Source organism: Lacerta agilis, chromosome 2 (assembly GCF_009819535.1).
Source record: "Lacerta agilis isolate rLacAgi1 chromosome 2, rLacAgi1.pri, whole genome shotgun sequence".
Classification (NCBI taxonomy): domain Eukaryota; kingdom Metazoa; phylum Chordata; class Lepidosauria; order Squamata; family Lacertidae; genus Lacerta; species Lacerta agilis.
This window is the reverse complement of record NC_046313.1, coordinates 47,141,740-47,161,600: the sequence shown is the minus strand read 5'-3', so window position 1 is coordinate 47,161,600 and position 19,861 is coordinate 47,141,740. Positions and strand designations below refer to the sequence as shown.

General features: G+C 42.9%; 1 protein-coding gene across 8 annotated transcripts in view; it reads right to left on the bottom strand.

Annotated features, from left to right (window-relative positions):
* The window catches only part of CSNK1A1 (casein kinase 1 alpha 1), a 39,083-nt gene extending 32,269 nt beyond the window's left edge, over positions 1–6,814 (bottom strand). For 4 of the 8 annotated variants that reach the window (XM_033139907.1, XM_033139910.1, XM_033139904.1 and 1 more), the window contains exons 1-2: positions 6,131–6,813; positions 5,148–5,254 (exon numbers count right to left, since the gene is read on the bottom strand). In XM_033139907.1, the coding sequence (XP_032995798.1) occupies positions 5,148–5,254; positions 6,131–6,253 (230 nt within the window). In that variant the 5' untranslated portion in view covers positions 6,254–6,813. Of the gene's footprint in view, positions 1–5,147; positions 5,255–6,130 lie in introns of all 8 variants that reach the window. The other 4 variants (XM_033139911.1, XM_033139909.1, XM_033139905.1 and 1 more) reach the window with 3 other exon arrangements.
* Between the last annotated feature and the right edge of the window lie 13,047 nt (positions 6,815–19,861).

Here is a 19,861-nt window from a genome sequence, read left to right as displayed (position 1 = left end):
CAAATGTTTCTAATAGCAAAGTTTAGTGTCTATAATCAAACTAACATGATTTCATGTTGATATTAGTTCTCTACAGGCGCTCTCTTATGTTACATAAACACATGAGAGGGGTTGCAAGGACAAGTCTCTTGTTTGACAAGATTTTACTCCACTATGATTTAGACTTTTAAATTTTTTTAAGTATTCATGAATACCTTTTCTGCCCACAAATAGCCATGATTTGTAAAAACAGTATAAAGACATCAGTTAAAACTAAATAAAACTTAACACCACAGAGTTGAATTTAAAATCCATCAAAAGCCAGACAAAGCAAAACAGTATTTAGGGTTTGCCTAAAGTTAGGAAAAGATGGTGCCAACCTGACCTCCAAGGAAGGCAAGTTTCACAATTGGGTGCTGGTACAGAAAAGGCCCTGTCCTGGGTACCCATGAGCCTAGCCTCCCTTTGTGGTGGCACATACAATACGGTCACTGATAAAGACTATTAATTTTGGACAGGAGGCCATCTTTCAGATATCAAGTACGGTGGTACCTTGGGTTACAAACACTTCGGGTTACAGACTCCGCTAACCCGGAAGTAGTACCTCGGGTTAAGAACTTTACCTCAGGATGAGAACAGAAATTGCGTGCCGGTGGCGGCATAGCGAAAAAACAGAAAGACAATCACGGGGTGTAATAACCAAGGAAAAAAGTATAAAATACTCAGCCGTGACTAATCCCTAAAACGAGGTAACGGTATAATGAAGATATAACCCAAACTTGACTAAACACAACTCCAAAAAATGGGGTGAGGGCCCCTAAACAACTAAGGGGAATTTAGACAAATATATATATATATACTACTCAAATGAAAACCCTCATAACTGAAACCCTAATGAGATGCAGTCTCAATCATGTTCTTGTAGCATCTGGTCATAGGAGCCCGTGCGGCTTCGTCTTCAAAACAATGAGTTTTATTATCAGAATTATTTAGGTTAGCTAGCCTGAGTTTAAATAGCATGAAATAGTTTGGGAGGATTCTCCCCCTACTGCTCATTATTCTTTTGGTTTAATCTTAGTAACTTTCTGATTTCCCTCTGAGGAAACTGACTTCTTATCCAGTGAAATGAGGAAGAGCCGGCATCTCGTTAGGGTTTCAGTTATGAGGGTTTTCATTTGAGTAGTATATATATATATTTGTCTAAATTCCCCTTAGTTGTTTAGGGACCCTCACCCCATTTTTTGGAGTTGTGTTCAGTCAAGTTTGGGTTATATCTTTATTATACCTTTACCTCGTTTTAGGGATTAGTCACGGCTGAGTATTAAGAACGGACCTGCGGAACGAAATAAGTTCCAGAGGTACCACTGTATTGGTATTTCTCAAATTGTGTTGTGTTATATTGGGTTGAAACCAGTCTAAGTTAGTTGCATTAGGGTCCTACTGAAAACTGCATGAAAAGTTAGTTACGACTTAAGTCATAGTTATTTCACTGGGAACAAAGAGCAATTAAATTTTAATCCAAGCTATCATTCATCAAACCAGTTAATTATTTGCAAAAATAATATAACAAGAAACATACTGGAAAACCTGTTCAGTTTCTCCAACACAAACTCTTTGCTGTTTTATTTCTCTATGCAAGAATAATCTAAAGGTGCACATGCTTTCTTGTGCTTCAATGTATTTTACATGTGAGGAACTGAGCTGTCTTATTACTGATCTTCTAAGTCACTCTGGGAACTTTTGGCTATAGAATGGAGTAAAAGTGTTTTGGATAGATAATAAAATAAATCAGAAATTACAAAGCAGAGCCATAATGCCAACCAAATCAATGGAGGTAAAAATAAATAAATCAGAAATTCATTCATCCAGGTGATATACTTCAATGTTTTTTAAAGACGTGGAATGGACCTCTAAGGCCATCTGGTTCAACCCTAGCTGATGAACACTATAGCATTCCATGTAGTACAGCCTGTGGAAGGAGAGCCCACCACTTTCCAGGGCAGCCTGTTCCACTGTCAAACTGTGCTAACCACAGGTGCAGAACTCAAACCATGATCTGAACATCTAATTGCACATGCAGTTATTCCTAATGTTTAGCTGAAATTGCCTTCCATGTAATTCAAACCCTTTGGTTCAGGTCCTACTATCTGAAGCAACAGCAAACAGGCTCATTCCAATCATGTGACAGCCCTTGGAAGTATTTGAAAAGATACCATATTGCCTCTTAATTGTCTCTTTTACAGGCTACACATACCCATTAACCTTCACCATCCAGTCTGATTTCATTTTCTAATCTCTCAGAATCATACAGCTATAGTTTTAACTTCATATTCACAGTGCAGCAGCCTCTGGAGGCAGAGCAACAGTAACTGTCAATTTAGACATCACACCACATCCACTAGCACTAGCCATTTGGCCTGCTGGTCTGCCAACTAACTGAAATGCTTTTGTCAATTCAGACAACATGCAAAATTACAGTCTTCCTTTAACCATAGTTTGAACCATCTTCAGCCATTAGCTACACATGGGGTGGATAACCTGTTCCCTTTCATTTGTTGTCAGGCTCCAACTTCCATTACAAACCATAGCCAATGGTCAGGGATGATGTCCAGCAACACCTGGAGAGCCACAGATTAGCAAGCCCTGAATCATGCAATGATCACAAGTGCATGCCATGGTAATCAATGTTTGAAATTTGCCAGGTTCATTTTGCACCTGGTTATCGGCCATTTGCAGCCAAGTGAAGATGCCTGGGCACCAGGATGACACCTGACATCTCCACCAACTGGGAGTGCATGCCTGGGGATCCTTGGATCTTGACTGATTTCACACACTAGCAATACATCCAGCAGAATTATGTTATATTTTATCTGCACTATTCTAATGAATTTCAGGAACCAAATAGCTGTATTGAAAAATACGACTTTTGAGGCATCTAGCCCCCAAACTGCAACTAGGTATTCTGTTTTGGCAACCGTTACCCTGGTTTAAGGAGCCATTGGGTGCCTAGCCATATCTGAGTTTCTAACACTGATGGTAATCCAACAAATATCACAGTAAACCAATAACATTCCTTGACCTATCACTGCAGTTTGCTTGGTGCCAATGAAACACAATCCGTGATTCAGATGTAACACTAGGCAGGGGATCATAGTTTGCTTCCACCCAACACAAGCACAATTGAGAAAATCAGGCACAATTGGCTTATGCACAGGCAGCCATAGTTTATGGCTTACAATGATGTGAAAACACAACCAACCTGTGTCATTAGCAACATGCATACAAAGAAGACAACAAAACCAACATGCATAGAAAGAAGACAACAAAAACTTCAATGATTGCTTCTGAGATGGAAGAACACAGTTGCCTCGGCAAACATTCCATATTCTAATAATTTATTATCACTCAACCAAATCAATTTCATTTACTGAAAAAAGTCACCAATTACTTCATTATATACATTTATGGAATTAGGTGGCTAAAATGTATTCTGCATTTCCTAAAAATATACTTCCCTTAATGTTTTGTTATTTAAAAACAACTGCCAGGTTTAATAAAGCAAAAAATAAAATTTAAACAATTAAACTAAAAAAAAAGCTTCACTAACCAACATGTAAATTCATACAATCCAGTGGTTTTTAAATGACATCTACAGTTCTTCATAACAAAATACTGGCTTTCAAAGCAAGATGATCCAATTTTCAACCTTAGCAGCAAAAATTTAAATAATGTTATGCTCTGCATCCAAGCACAGGCCTTAATAGAATCTTAAAAGTGAAAACTCCATCAACAGAATGCAGAACAGCCAAATCTATTACGTAATAAATGCAGCTTTATTCCTACAGTTGCACAATGTAATTAAATCTGGGGGGGGGGCAGTTGCTTCATACAAGTATGTCATTGAATAATTCTGTATCCATTCAGTAAAGGACTTATGTAGGTTACAACATGGCCTTGTAGTTTATGTAGTTCACAAACTTCCAGCAGCAGAAGCCTCTTATGACTAAGGCATCAACATTTCTTTCTGGTTTACAATTGCAACCCAGTTTTTAGCTACTTAGAGAATTGAATTGGAATATCTACAAGAAGTACCTTAACTAAGTATATTTTCTGCTTACACATGGTTCACTTTGATTATGAGGTACAAATGCCAGAAGTCACTTTACAACATACAGAAGTGAAATGTAAGAGTTCATAATGTCCAGCCATTTCAAAAAAGGTAAATAGAATAACCATCCTAAATTGAATCCATTTACTGTAGTCTCTCCACTTGCCAAACTTATTACTAACAATATTCATAAGCAAAACCCAATCAGATTATTTTTTCAGATATACAAGGTATTTAACAGTACTGCCTGATGTTTTAGAGCACTAGCAAAGAGCTGCTTAGAGTCTTGACTCAGAATCTTTTCCTTTGTACAAAGTTTTTTTAAGTGCTTTTTATGAGTTTCACAATAGAAAAACAGACTGAGCCGCTTACTTTATTTACTCTGCTGCTAGCTACTAGTTTCCTCCATTACAAGACTGGGAACCTCTCAAGTAGATCTCACAATGAAATTCTATTTTCAAAGGAGAATAAAAGGAAGGAAGGTGATTTAAACAGCAGTGCGTAATTAAGAGAGCTCAGTGACGCATATGTCGTCAGCAACTGTAAGGGGCTTCCACTTTCTGCACTCTTCCTTCCCTCCCCAGTCCTCAGAAGCCCCAATCTTTCAAGATACAATACTGATGGTAGAAGGGAATGGAAGCGAGGTGGGGAATTAAAGAAATATATTCCACTTCTTGGGAATGTTTAAGTACTGACATCCGCCATTTTCTGAGCAGTGGAGGAAGACATGTTGGAACAAAAACACAAAAGGGAGCAGCCATTTCCACTGTTCTATTCCAATCATCAGAGTAACCAGTACTCCTGTTTCAACTACTGCCATATTCTCAAGTACAGCACTAGATAATTTTGTTGGTGCAGAGATGGGGAAGGGAAACAAGCAGTTGGCAGGGAAGGATCCTTCAAGATCTTTTTCTAGATGCAGCTTGCTACCACTCATAATAAGGCTTATTTCAGGCAACATATATGTAGCACTTCCTCTACCAGTGAAAAACAAAATACACTCATCCTTTGGGGAAAAGAGATAATGACAACTTTATCTCCCAAGAGCTATAATTCTTACCGTATGTGAGGGATGCCAACTCCCCCTTGCAGAATCTTGTATAGTTTGCTTTCATATAGCAGCTGGGGATGTCTGGCCTTCTGAGACTCCAACTTCACAGCTACTTCCTGCAGTGAAGAGGGAATATGGGTCAGAGATCCTATTGGAGCAAGAGGACTGCATTTCTCCACTACAGCATATTTGAGGGCATGGGAAAGCCTTCCACAGGAATATCCTGGTAAGTGACAAGCTCCGCAAACGTATTCCACACAGTGCCGACTTCTGTAAATATCCATCCTAGGGTTACTAACGCTAATCCATTATTCCCAGAAAGTGTTTAAACACTTAGATGAAGGTGCCTTCATTGCCTCTTGAACAAGGTAATTCTGAGTGCAAAAAATGACCTTTGGTGGAGTTTCTCTATAGATCACATAAGGACCCCCCACCAACAATACAAATGGTCTCTTTATCGATCTATTACCAGGCAGCCTTGAGTTTTATGTACTACAAACACTACTAAGCTAACAATTAAAGGGGGGTATTTTCAAAACTGAACCAAGCATTGCAGACTCATCACTGCCAAGACAGGATAGAAACCCTACTACAGTACAAAAATACAAATCAAAACCCTACACCGTGAAGGTGCTTATTATGATTTGTCACGATCGTGTCCTTCTCACCCCCCCCCCCAAAAAGAACCTAAGAAATAAGTTCCCAAATAAAACACGAGGAGGAAAAAGTCCGACGCTAATATCTATGAACGACCAAAGCGGAGAGAAGGCGAAGGAGAAGTCAGAAACGGCCCTCGACATAAGGGCGAACTGGGGGCGGCCAGGCTTTGTGGCAAGTGTCCGGGGAGCTTCCACTCGCTCCCCGGCGCTTTCCCCCCGAGTTGATGTTCTATCGGGGGGGGGGGGGCGAAGGAGCGAGAAGCGACCCCTCTTCTCTGACGCGGCGGGGAGAGAGAGAGGGAGAGAGAGGCCCGGGCGCCCGCCGGCCCTTACCTCCCCGTTGGTGATATTGATGGCCAAGTATATGTCCCCGAAGGAGCCCGAGCCGATCTTCCGCACCAGCTTGTATTTGCCCCCGACGATGAACTCGGCCTTGGAGCCGCTGCTGCTCGCCATGGCGACCGAGGGAGAGCGCGAGCGGGGAGGGGGGGAGGAGGGAGGCTTGTTCACACGTCGAGCGCCCGACTGCCGAGTTTCTCCTCAAGCAGCTCCTGCTACGAAAAAGCCAGGATTTCGAGGGGTCTGTCGGTGGGAGGAAGAAGAAGAGGACGGGGGAAGTATGGAGGATGGGGGAAGGGAGGGAGGACTCCGGTCCCCGAGGCTCCGTTCGCAACCAGGCCCCTTTGTAGGAAGCGGACGTCCCCCTCCACACGCTTCCGCGGCTGTCAGCGCTCTCTCTGCCCTCTCAGGAAAGGTAGCCCTGAGGGCTTGGAAGGGAGGGAGAAGTTCGAGCGGATCCGCCGGCTGCCGCCGCCGCCGCCTGGCGCTTCATTCGGCCGCCGCCGCCATCTTGTCTGCCTCTCGCTCGCTCTCGCTCTCTTTCTCTCTCTCTTTCGCTGCTGATATCCAGGACACAAAATGCCTCCAGCCCGCGACCGACGCTTCTTCACCGCGCAGAGCACTCTGGGAAACAGGGGAGGAGAGGCGCCTTCCTGCGCATGCGTTTCCCGGAGGGAGGACAAGCAGGAAGTGTGCGTGATCTTAACGGCTTGGAAGGGATCGGCTGGTTTGGCGCATGCGCAGAAAGGCGGTGTGTTGTGCGTGTGTGAGTGAGTGAGAGAGAGAGAGAGAGATTAGACCCGCCCGTTAAGTACCGTAGGCAACACTTTGAATTACGCTGTTCTGGGGAGGGGAGGGGAGGGGGGGAGAGACAAGAAAGTAAGAAAACTTCAATATAGCATATAGTCCAAGGGAGGCTTCTTCTCGAAGTGCCTGAAGCAACCGGTTCAAGCCCTTATAACTGGAATGTGCCAGGTGTGCAGGGCTTAATCGTTTGCGTTTTATCGCGTTCATTCTGCATGGAATTCGGGGTGGCATATGTGGCTCTCCCGCCTCCACATTTAATCCCCCACAACAACCCTGCGGGGTAGGTTAGTCTGAGCTTCATGGCCGGGTTGGGATTTAAACCCTGGTCTCCCAGGTCCTGGTCCTACACTCTTAACCACTACACCACACTTTCCATAGGATCCTCACGTCTGATTATGTGAGATGCCCAAGTGAATGGGCATACAGGAATACAATCCAGAAAACCTATAGAAAAGCAGGAGGGAAATGGCCAAATTGTGAGGGTAAAATGCAGGTGGAGGGCATCTACACCTATCTGAGTTCCAGGGAAGAAAAGCGTGGCACAAATTATGTATTTATTGCATTGGCTTTCTGAGACACAGCGGTCTCCACTCCGATGGTGGGACATCTATCTATGGCACACAAGGAGTCCTAATTTGGGCCCCAAGAACGTTATCCTTAGTCCATGTCCATCTATGCCACATATGACATGGGGGGGGAGGGCATATAAAGATGTGACTCACAGCTTAAAGCAAAGTTTGAAGTTAGTGGTACCTTCCAACCCCTGGGCATTCAAACCAGTTTGGCAAAAGAATCGGTGTTCGGCAGGCGCTGGCAATCATCAGCATCTGCAACCCTCAGAGCCTTTGCCTGCAGAGTTGGATTTCAAACCGCATGGGCAAAGGAAAACATGTCACCACCTGAGAAAATGTTTCACCTGTTGTCATTGTGACATCAGATGAGTGACAGGTGCACTTTTCAAAATGGGCTGCATGGTTTCTGAAGAGTAGAATTATGTCCCCCAGCTGGAAGCAGTTCCCCACCCTTGTTCTAGGGTCTAGGTCAGGGGTCAGCAAACATTTTCAGCAGGGGGCCGTTCACTGTCCCTCAGACCTTGTAGGGGGCCGAACTATATTTTGAAAAAAAATATGAACGAATTCCTATTCCCCACAAATAACCCAGAGATGCATTTTAAATAAAAGGACACATTCTACTCATGTAAAAACACGCTGATTCCCAGACCGTCCGCAGACCACATTTAGAAGGCGATTGGGCCGCATCTGGCCCCCAGGCCTTAGTTTGGGGACCCCTGGTCTAGGTGACCTACAATCAAGTTAAAAACACGCAGAATTGTTTAAAATGTATACCATAATGGAAAATCAATATATAAAACTCCAGGCTCCACAGAGGGGGTGAGAAATTTATCAGCAACCAAGAGTGGCACTAGCATAAACCCTTCACTCAGCTCGATCAAACTGTATTTTGATAGTTGGAAGAAAAGAAAAACCTGAACTTGGTGCTGAAAAGATTTTGGTGTCAGGGCCAAACAGGTTCATCCTAAATAAGAACTGTTAGAAAGAGCAGGAATTCATATCTGTTTCTATTTTGGGGTGCTCTTTTGAGGGATGGGGTGGAGTGGACACACTGAGGCCCAGTCCCAGCTATATTAAAATATTTGATTTCTCACTTCCATTCCTGTGAATAGTTTAAAAATCCTTCTCAGTGTGAACCAAGAAATGAACTGTCCAGACAATGGTTCATTCTACTATACATATGCATGTCTGTCTGTCCTGTTCCAGCCACTCCATTCTAATCCCCCCTCCTACCTGGCTGCTTCTTGGGAGAAAAGCAATGACAAACCTAGACAGCATCTTTAAAAGCAGAGACATCACCTTGCCAACAAAGGTCCAAATAGTTAAAGCTATGGTTTTCCCAGTAGTGATGTATGGAAGTGAGAGCTGGACCATAAAGAAGGCTGATCGGTGAAGAATTGATGCTTTTGAATTAAGGTGCTGGAGGACTCTTGAGAGTCCCATGGACTGCAAGAAGATCAAACCTATCCATTCTGAAGGAAATCAGCCCTGAGTGCTCACTGGAAGGACAGATTCTGAAGCTGAGGCTCCAATACTTTGGCCACTTCATGAGAAGAGAAGACTCCCTGGAAAAGACCCTGATGTTGGGAAAGATGGAGGGCACAAGGAGAAGGGGACGACAGAGGACGAGATGGTTGGACAGTGTTATCGAAGCTACCAACATGAGTCTGACCAAACTGTGGGAGGCAGTGGAAGACAGGAGTGCCTGGTGTCACGAAAAGTCGGACACAACTAAACGACTAAACAACAACAACAACCTGGCTGCCAGATATTTCAGCTCTCCACTTCTCAGCATTCCATATCATTGAGTTATTATGGGCTGGCTTGGAGATACATAGAAATATTTACATATTTCAGAATTGTTGTGCATGCCTCAGGTTTACCTCAAGTCGGCCAGTGCTTCTCTTTTGTGCATGGCTGTCTTAAGCACAATACTCATGGGTATTACTATACAGATATTGGTTCCTTTTATTTTCAATATATGTTGGCATTTGTCCTTAGTAGTTAGCTCAGTGAAACTGAACCATATCTGGGCATAATCACATAGCTTCCTTCTTACCTTAAGTAACTAACATCTCGTTTTCTCTCATTTGATGTGGCTCTTGAGTAAGCAAAAAGGCTTTCAAAGTTCTGTCTGCTTGCACTTCTACTTTTTCTCTCTCATAAGCATGAGAACACAGGAAACATCTGCCTAATCAAGCAATAGATGACTGGTACAATGCACAGTAAACAATAAGTGCATACAGTATTTTGCATGAATATGCTAACAAGCAAAATCTTGAAACGAATGGTAGGCCTAGTACTTGAAGCCAAACTAAATGTCTTAATTTGATCTTGAGAGCTATGTATAACACATAAGCTGTATTTAGCAAGTTTCCGGAGCTAGGTTTTTTCTTTATGAAAAAGCTGCAGTGGGATGCAAATATAATCAGAGGAGCGATAGAGAGAAGAGTCTATGTAACCTTTTCCTGTTGGATTGCTTTCCCATCTGTAGGTGAAAGGATTAAGTCTAGGCCAAAATCCTTACCTCCCAGTTTCCCAAAAACATCCCTGCTGAAAATATGGACCACCTTCCTACTCATTTCTTGGGACAGAAGTAGTTCCCCCCATTTTGTTTTTGAGGGAAGAGCTGCCTTTATTTTTGTTAATTTCATGAGGAGTCCAAATGTTTTCCACGTTTCTTGCTTTTTAATAGTGTCACAGGGCTCTCTGTACTTTATGCAATGCCTTTGGAATGATGCAGTGTGACAATGCCATAGTACAGTTGGTCATGGAACTGGCTAGAGGGATGGCAGCCATAGACTTAGTATTAAGTAATGCCCAGGACCTTGTGGAAGATGTAAGTAGAATCTCAGAATTATAGAGCTGGAAAGGATCATGAGGGTTATCTAGTCCAACCCCCTGCAATGCAGGAATCTTTTTGCCCAACGTGAGGCTCAAACCCGCGACCCTGAGATTAAGAGTCTCATGTTCTACCAACTGACCTATCCAGTTGTTGAACTGATTGGAAACAGTGACTATAGTGTTAGCAAGTATCTATCTAAATGGACAGCTGCAAAGGAAGTCCTAACACATGCTACTTCCAAACGCCTGTTTATTGCGCATTCATACTGATTTGTTTACAGTGTTTGTGCAAAGCTTATATGATATTAATAAGCATTCATTCTGACTTGTTTGTGTGGAGACTGTACAACATTACATCAAGCAATTGTTATATCCATCACTTTCTAGTACATTTGCATCTGTCTTTGCGACTGAAGATGTATGGCAAATATCTGTTCCTGAACAAATGTTACAGAGAATGGAGTCTTCGGAAATGAGGCAAGTTGCAGTGACAAGAGACACATTTCTAGGTCTTATTGACAAATTAAAAGCTGACAAATCGCCAGATGGCATCCACCTGAGAGCTCTAAAATAACTCAAATGTGAAATTGCTGATATTCTAACAAAAATATGTAACCTAAGATCATGCTCTGTACCTGGGACTGAAAAATGGCCAAGGTAACACCAATTTAAAAAAAGGAATCCTGGGGGAATCTTAACTATTACATGCCAGTTCACTTAACATCTGTTCTGGTAAAACTGCTATTAAAGAGAAAAACAACAAGCACATAGAATAATATGTCATTCTGAAGCAGAACCAGTATGACTTTTGCAAGAGTCTCTCACTATCTCTCTAACTTTGTACAGTTCTTTGAGAGTGTCAACAAGTATATAGATAAAGGTGACCCAGCTGACATTGCATACTTGTTCAAAAAGCTTTTGATAAGAGTCCCTTACCAAAAACTCCTGAGTATGTGTAGCTGTTGCGGAATAAGAGAAGAGGTCCTATTATGGACCAGTAACTGGTTAAGTAACAGGAAGCAAGAATAAATGGACAGTTCTCACAGTGGAGGGGTATAGAAAGTAGAGTCCCCAAAGGAGACGTATTGAGACCTGTGCTTTTTAACTTGTTCATAAATGATCTAGAGTTACGGTAGTTGTGAGCAGTGAGGTCAATGATACCAAATTGTTTAGGGTGGTTAAGCAAAAAGAGATCAAGCAGTACAATGGTGAATGCAATTCAGCATAAGCAGGTGCAGTGATGCAGATTGGCACAAATTATCTATCTATCTATCTATCTATCTATCTATCTATCTATCATCTTCCTGATTTCACATGTAAGCTAATGAGGCCTGAACTGATGGTGATTGACCAAGAACAAGGAATTGGGTGTGTGTGTAATGGATAGCTCAAAGATGTTGATCCAGTGTGTAGCAGCTGTGAAAAAGATCAATTCCACTCAGGTCCTGCTTTGTGAGCATCTGTTTGGCTACTGTAAGAACAGGATGCTGGACTAGATGGGTATTTGGTCTGATCCAGCCAACACTTTCTTGTGTTCAAATTGCATTACTCCCTTGGCATTCCAGGAAGTACAGCTGGGTGGAGGCTGCTGAATGCCTACTGCCACTTCCCACTGGCCCCACTTCCCAGAATGGCTTGGCAGCGATGCAATGTGGCGTCATTCCCATGGCATTTCAGTTAGTGCGGCAACAGGAAACTGCAGTGTGCACTGCTGTGAGCTGGGCAGGCCATTTATAAAGTTTTTTTAAAAAAAAACACCAAGGAAAATAATGGAAAACTCTGTAAGGTTAACTAAGGTAAGTCACTAAGGTAATGTCTTTCCTCCAGTTTAGGACTCATCCACACCATCACATAAATTGTCTAAAAATCCACATTTTTCTTATCTAAATTGGTCCATTGTAGTCCAAACCTGATCGCTTTGCACCTTCTTAATACTTGAATCAAACTTTCCTCCCTGTCCATACTTTTAGGTGTGTTTATTTCATTCTTTTCCTATTTTCCCGCCTCTAGCCCATCTCTGCACCCACCACCCCTTTTTCCTTGATCAAGTGAGCATGCATGAATGAATCTGCATGCGTGTTTCGTGTTTCGTTTGTTTGTAAACATCCCTCCTTCCTCCCCTCCCACCACAGAGCTGGGGGGGGGGGAGAGAGAGGCGAGAGACAGGAGAGGCGTCCCATTCCACTCCCCTCTGGCTGCCTGTCAGAGCTTCTGGGGGATATCCTAAGTACTTGGGTCTGGAGGCTCAGATCACAAGGGCAGATTGACAGCATGCATTTAAAGGTTCTAGAAACCTTTCACTTTTGTATGAGTCGGGGTTATTCACTTTTTGAGAACTTACCTCTTCTGACGCCCCCTCCTTTCAGTTATTACTCAGCCCCTGATCTCTACCTGGGCACTCTGAGCTGCTCAGTTGGTAGGAAAAAATCCAGATTGAGGGAAGGGAAGGTGTGGGAGGCAGTGCATGTAGGAGAACGTCAGGTGGACAACAGAGTATTAATAGAGGTACAGGATGGTTACTAGCCACATTAAATGACAATATGAGCAAGCCCTTTGGGGGGGGGCTGCAGGATTTCCTTTTGTCCCCATCCCAAAGAATGGTTGGAAAAGAGTTCACCAACATGTTTGACTAAGCTCTAGAAAAGATATCACTGCCAGTATTGCTTGTATGTGGAGAGATTTTGAGCATAACAGTCAGGGGGGCGGATTTAGCAGTCCCTTACCTCACCTTCAAACCGTAACATAGCCTTAAATGACCGCTTGCCAATAGATTAATTCATACAAAACTCTTACTTAGCAAACCTGTGTCTGCAGCACTTCAGGCTGCAGTTGGGGACTCAGGTGACCGAAATGCTCCTCCATACAAAATTTCCCCTTTCTATAAAATACTAGATGTCTGGGAGCAGGTTTCCAACCTAGCCTCCTCCCTGACATACTAGTTTTCTATATGTAGGGATTTATTTATCTTGTTATTTTTTTTACTGTGGAGGATTCCATCATATCAGCTCAACTGCAGCCTGAAGTACTGGAACACTGCCCAGACATGGCTTTATTACCTCAGCAAGTATAAATCCAGTTGAAACGAGTGATTCATAGTGATTCATATTCGTGACAGGGTGGCCTACTGATCTCATCATAACTTGGGCGCTACTAACCTCTGGATTGGAAGCAATAGTTTGCTTAAGTACAGGTAAGTGCAGTTTGGTTTCATGAGCAGATAGTAAAGACTTCAGCTTCATCGCTGAGCTAACTAGTTTTTCAAAGCCACTTCCATTTTATTCCGTTTTCATTTTATTTCTCCCCATCCTTTACAACGTTGCTGTCTTTATTCTCACAAGAAAACTGCAAGATGGATTCCTCGAAGACATATGGGTAGTTCAGATCAGCCACCTTTGTGCATATAGCTAACCTCTTGTGTGCTAGTGGCACGAAGCAAGGCTTTTATTTACACGAGACAACCTTACAGTAACTTCATCGTGCTTCTGACATCATCCACATCCTGCAGGGATGCCAACTTGAATAAAATATTGTGGAGGACCAGGTAAGCCCCGCCCTGCATAATAGATCAGATGACACTGCACACACACACCATTTGAATGGCAATGTCCATCAACTGGGGGGGCAGCCCCCTCAAATATTTTATTGTGGGGGCCAAAGCCACCATGGTCCCTAGGAGTTGGCTCCTATGGCATCCTGTCAACACCCACAAAGTTCTTCCATATCCTAGTCAAAGGATCTGCTTATTTCCCCCCCCCCCCTCTAGAGGAAAATACCTGACAGAATTGTACTCCAAAGGATTTCCCGAAATGCAGGGAAAGCTTATGCCAGGGTGGTAAGCACAGGGGCAGTGCTAAAAAGCAGTAGCCAAAAAGCTCTCGTGCAGAGCCTGGGTATCTCTTTTAATCACAGCCTATACTTCTGTTCCTCCTAGGATATTTCAAAACAGCTTACTCAGGGCTGCCCGTGATTTCCAATCTAAGCATTTACCAGGTTCATATCCATAGCTTCCGAAATTCTACAGTGTCAGGTGTTCTCAGGTCTTTATTTAAGGCACTGCAGCAAATCCAGCTGAACTGGAACACACAGCAGGAAGTAGGTCGTGCTTGCATGGAAGTTCTTCATTTTTCTTTTTCTTTTCTTTTCTTTCTTTTTTTTTGGCACTTTAGCACCAAAATAGAAACAAGAGCAAAGTGGTAGAGGAAAATTTTGGCTCTGCATAACACGATTGCTTCCCCAAACCCATGATTGTTTCTGCCTCCCATGCATCTCACTTAATTAGTAACCAGTTTGCATGAAAAGCCTGGTTAGCCAAAGTCTATGGCTACTCTTAAAAATTTGGCTTCAGTTATATCTGCTGTATGATGAAAATATTTTTAAGTCTACCTATGACCTGAGAAGCCAGCTTTTTTACTTTAAAAAAAGAACCATTCATGTTTGCAAATACATAGGTGAGATTATTATGTATACAATACATAATATTACGTATGTGTACAGGACACCACCAGGTGTGTGTGATACAGGGTCTCCAAGCTGAGACAGGAAATGCTCCTTTTCCAAGTTTGATTTAAAGCCTGGAGAAAACTGAAGTACTGCTATATCCCTTCATATTGCTATGTCTTTTACTGCTTTGGCAGCAGCCCAATTCTTTGCTAGCAGCTCCAACTGGAATAACTTGTAATTTGCTGTAACCCTAAATGTTGCTGTAACTCTGAATTTTTATACAGTGCATATCCATGCATGCTTGTAGGCCTGTTCTGTCATACTCTTGCAAGGTTATTGTTAGTTCCTGCCATGGGCGTAGCCAGGATTTTTGTTAGGGGGGAGCAGGACTTTGTTGGGGGGGGGGGGAGCAGGACTTTGTTGGGGGGGGCAGAACCGACGTGATTGGTCAAATAGTTATTTCTATTGTTTTATTTGATGGGGGGGCAGCTGCTCCCTGCCCCCTCCCCTGTTGGCTACATCCATGGTTCCCGCATGACTTTATTTAAAAAGTAAAGGCTCTTCTATGGATGGCTGCTCCACGTTTTAATATTCTTGTTGTGTCTAATAATCTTAGTCTGTTTAATGGGGGCTTGATGTTTTTAATGTATGAATTTCCACCCCTTGATTTTAATGTTTTTTGGTGTTTTGTAGGTTGTACTGAGTTGCACTGGCAGGAAAAAGTAACTAATAAATATAGTAAATAATAAAAATATAGAACCTCTGTTCATGCACCTGTACTTCTTTTTAAAGACCCGTACTGTATATGCTTCCCACTTAGTAATTTAGGCTTCCTTCCTCTTTGTACCTTGTCAGGTACATCAAGGAGGCTCAGGCCACGACCCTAGCCACCCTTTCGTTGGAGTAAGAACACTGTGGGACTTACTCCCAAGTCGACGTGTTATAGGATTGCTTTGTTAGAGAGATTAATGTTAAGTGCCCAACTTCACCTTTTAAAAAATACATTGAGTTATATTTGGCACCTCAGATTGCCTGCTATTTTGAGACTGCTTAATTCTCTCCTCGGAGACATAATGGGCTGAATGTGGAGTGGAATGGTGGAGTTCCCCCCCCCCACCCCTCAATTTCCTTAATACAGAACCACTTTATATTTCTTTGGCAAGTCTAGACCAATGTACTTTGATGTATCTTCACGTCCTTGATCAGCAACCAGCCTCTCTGGATTGCATTGGCAATATGCACGCAGCGTTAACTTCTGCAGAGGCATTCCTGCTGGGAGTTATCAAATCAGCTGTTCTAATTTAGCACTGCGCTGTGATGCTGGTAAGGATTTTCCAGCCCAACTATCTTAGTTGTCTTTTCTTTTTATTTGTCCTCGCTTTTGCTCTCATCCTCCAGCAGTTTCTACCCTCCAGAGAATTGCTCGTTGCTGAGGGGGACTTGATATTTTTCATTTATTTGTACTTCCCCCTGCTTCGCATGTGTGCTAACTGTCCCTGATCTCCCAAAAGAAAGCTGGCACAAGAATAGAGTTTTAAGAGCCACCAAAAATGGCTTTTCAGCGATGGCTGTGATATCTCTGGTACATCATCTCCCATGATAGTTTTGTTGCTAAGTGAGGTGCTCTTTTGTCATAATGCCCTCTTGTTCTTCTTTGGATTGCGATGTGCAAATGGTTTATGGCTGAGAAGCACACAAAGCACTTCTAGCTTTTATGGGTGCTTTTTTATGAGATTTGAGCCGTTTGGAAGCTTGAGTCATGCCTACTTGGAGAATCAGGAAAAACAGGTCTCCACCTAGGTGCCTGCAAGTAGACCATATATGGGTATTAAAAAGCAAGAAGCAAACGGTCTTGCTCCAGATTTACAATGTTGTATAATGCTGCCACCTAATGGATACCTGCATTATTGTTTGAATGATTTCTGTTGATACACAGATAAGCAAAGGGATATAATTGCCATGAAACCAACCCTACTTACCCCAAGTATCTTAAATCCTTATCCGGGGACCGGGACTATAAAGAAACCACTTCATCTCAACATTTTTGGAGTGAATGTTGCAATATTAGTGAAGTGAATCTGAGAATGAATTCAAAATCAGGTTGGCAGAATAGTTAAGCATTTGCATGTGTGCTCCCCCCCCCCCATCAGCCCAGAGGACAAAGATCCCACAGAATGTTGCTACGGATCACACACACAGCCCAACAAGATAATGACAAAAATCTACCAACAGCATACAAATCAATATGGCTAACCTGACCAAAAAACACTCACCCACCCCACTCACACAGGAGACCAAAGAACACCACAGCCAACCACAAAAGAACAATCACGTCCCGCACCAACCCCGACCTCTCTCACCACCAAAGGAGCACAAACGAACAACAGAGAACCTACACAGACAACGCTGACACCAAACCCTACACATATTAAGTAAAACAGAAACATCGTCACCCTACCCCACCCATCTCTCCATCCCACCCACCTCTCTCCCCCTTTTCTCCCTAATGTCTCAACAACAACCGATTTGTAAAAATGTTATATGGAAGAATACAAGAGAGACATTGCCTTACCTCTGTAAATCAAGAAAATCTTTAATAAAAATATTTTTTAAAAAAAAGCATATTCCAGCATCTTATCCCATTGACTGGGTGTGGAGGATGTCCTATGTAAGTGAAAGGCTTGCATTGACAATGTCTACAGCTTAATAAAATAAGAATGTTGCTATGGATTGAGTGAGCACAACACGTGTGGGGGAGTCCTTGAACCACATTCTTGTTCACACATGGATCACAGTCACCTGTGTGACTGTAAAGCAGTATTATCCACGCATAACCTTATATTTACCATATTGAAACACTTCTCGGGAACTAGCTTCCTTAAAAGGTTTCCTCCTTCATGCATACTCGTATTCCCAGTACACCTCTGCACACTCATGCAAACATTTGAAATAGCACTAAGATGATGTGGCCATGATTCTGACTTGCTGTGGAAATGTGGATATAAATTATGCTGAGACCCTCCAAGTGTCCCTATTTTCCTGCAAAAGTCTCGGATTTACAGAAGCCATCCCTGTTTCTGATTTGATCCTGGAATGTCCCACTTTTCATTAGGATGCCCCTATTTTTGCTGAAGAAATGTTGGAGGGAGTTATGTGACCTCTGATCCAAGGAGAGAAGTAGCTATACAACCTTTAGAAGATATCTGAAGGCAGCTCCTGTATATAAAAGGGTTTTTTAAATGTTTAATATTTATTATGTTTTTACATATTTTGGAAGCCACTCAGGGTGGCTGGGGCAACCCAGTCAGATGGGCAGGGTATAAACATAATGATGGTGATGGTGATTGATGATGATGATGATGATGATGAAATAGGACATCCCTATTTTCATCAGAGAAATGTTGGAGGGTAGGATTATACTTCCTGAATTGCTTATCAGTGAGCAGGTACATGAGCATATTCCTATTTGCAGAATGCCATTGGGATGCTATACCTTGAGAGGTAAGCAACAAAAGAGAAGTTACCATTCACAATAATTGGCTATTACTTCCTACCTGTCTCACAGTGGATCTCTTTGTGTGTGTGTGCATTGTTGCATCCAGTCTGCCATTGCAGCAAACACAGGGCTCCGATGATTTGCTCCACCAGCAGCAGAATGAGTTGAGTGGTAATTTCTCCTGTCTCTTAATTTTGGGGCCCTCCTTAATGAGCAATATACAGCCAGGACCTTGCTCCCCCCACCCCCCACCCCCGACCCACACAAAGAAAAAGGAAAGGAGCCACAGAAAACACGAACTGGAGGGATGAGCCTGGAATTCCTGCCCTTGGAGCCTTTCCATGGCTCCCTTTGGGCACCAGTGTCCTATGTATGGTCCACAGATGTGACCAATGGACCTACCTTCAAGTCACGATTGGCTTCTGACTTGGAGGAGAGTGGTCAGATATTGCTCCAGTTGACCTGCTGACTCCTGGAACTTTCCCATACAGAGCCCCCAAGGAGATTTCCAAAGAACCTTAATGGAACACTGTCACCTCCGTGGGAATATGTTGGGGGGGGGGATCTGTGTATCCCAAAATAGTAGCCCAGAATCTGTCCTCCTAGGTGTTTGTTTGGGGGGGGGGAAATCAGGAAAGTGATATATGGGTCACCCAGTAAAACATCTTTCTTGCTTCCTTGGGAGCCCCAATACACTCCCAGCTGCAATTCAATTATTTCTGCCCATTGACTGGGCTTTTTCATGCTTTGATCGTTCTGTCTATACAGCCAAATATGTCCAAACCTGTGCTGTATCACTCGGAAGTCTGCAATGAGCCTAACAGAGCAAGTGGCCTACCATCTTTATAGTGCAGCACTGGCAGCAGAAAAACTCAGGAGAAACACACAATACCTCTGGTTACATACTTAATTCGTTCCGGAGGTCCGTTCTTAACCTGAAACTGTTCTTAACCTGAAGCACCACTTTAGCTAATGGGGCCTCCTCCTGCTGCTGCGCCGCCAGAGCACAATTTCTGTTCTTAACCTGAAGCAAAGTTTTTAACCTGAAGCGTTATTTCTGCGTTAGCAGAGTTCTTAACCTGAAGTGTATGTAACCCGAGGTACCACTGTAATTCTGACTCTTTAGCACCAACAAAAGAAGGGACTTTCAGGTTTGGGCTGGCTCTTTATTTCCTCTCTAGCCCATGGTGCTGCTTAAGGTATTTATCACTATGTTTGCAATTACAGATTCAAATCACTGCTAAACCCTTAGAGTTGGGTCAAAAGCCACAGAAGTCATGGAATCATAGAATGGTAGAGTTGGAAGGGGACCCTAGGGTCATCTAGTCCAACCCCCTGCAACGCAGGAATCTCAAATTGTATTTGTCATTCTCCCTTAAAGCAGCTCAAATGTAACTAAAGAAAAAGTGGTGTCTGTGTGCTTTCTTCATGTCTGTACAGTTTTTAGCATTTTTAAATAGTTGATTTCACTTCTTCTTCTTAAGGAAAAAGAAGAAGATTTGGCATCCAGCGCTGCTGTTCTGCTTGCACAAGAGACTTTCACTTGCACAGCAGAACTTCCCCTCT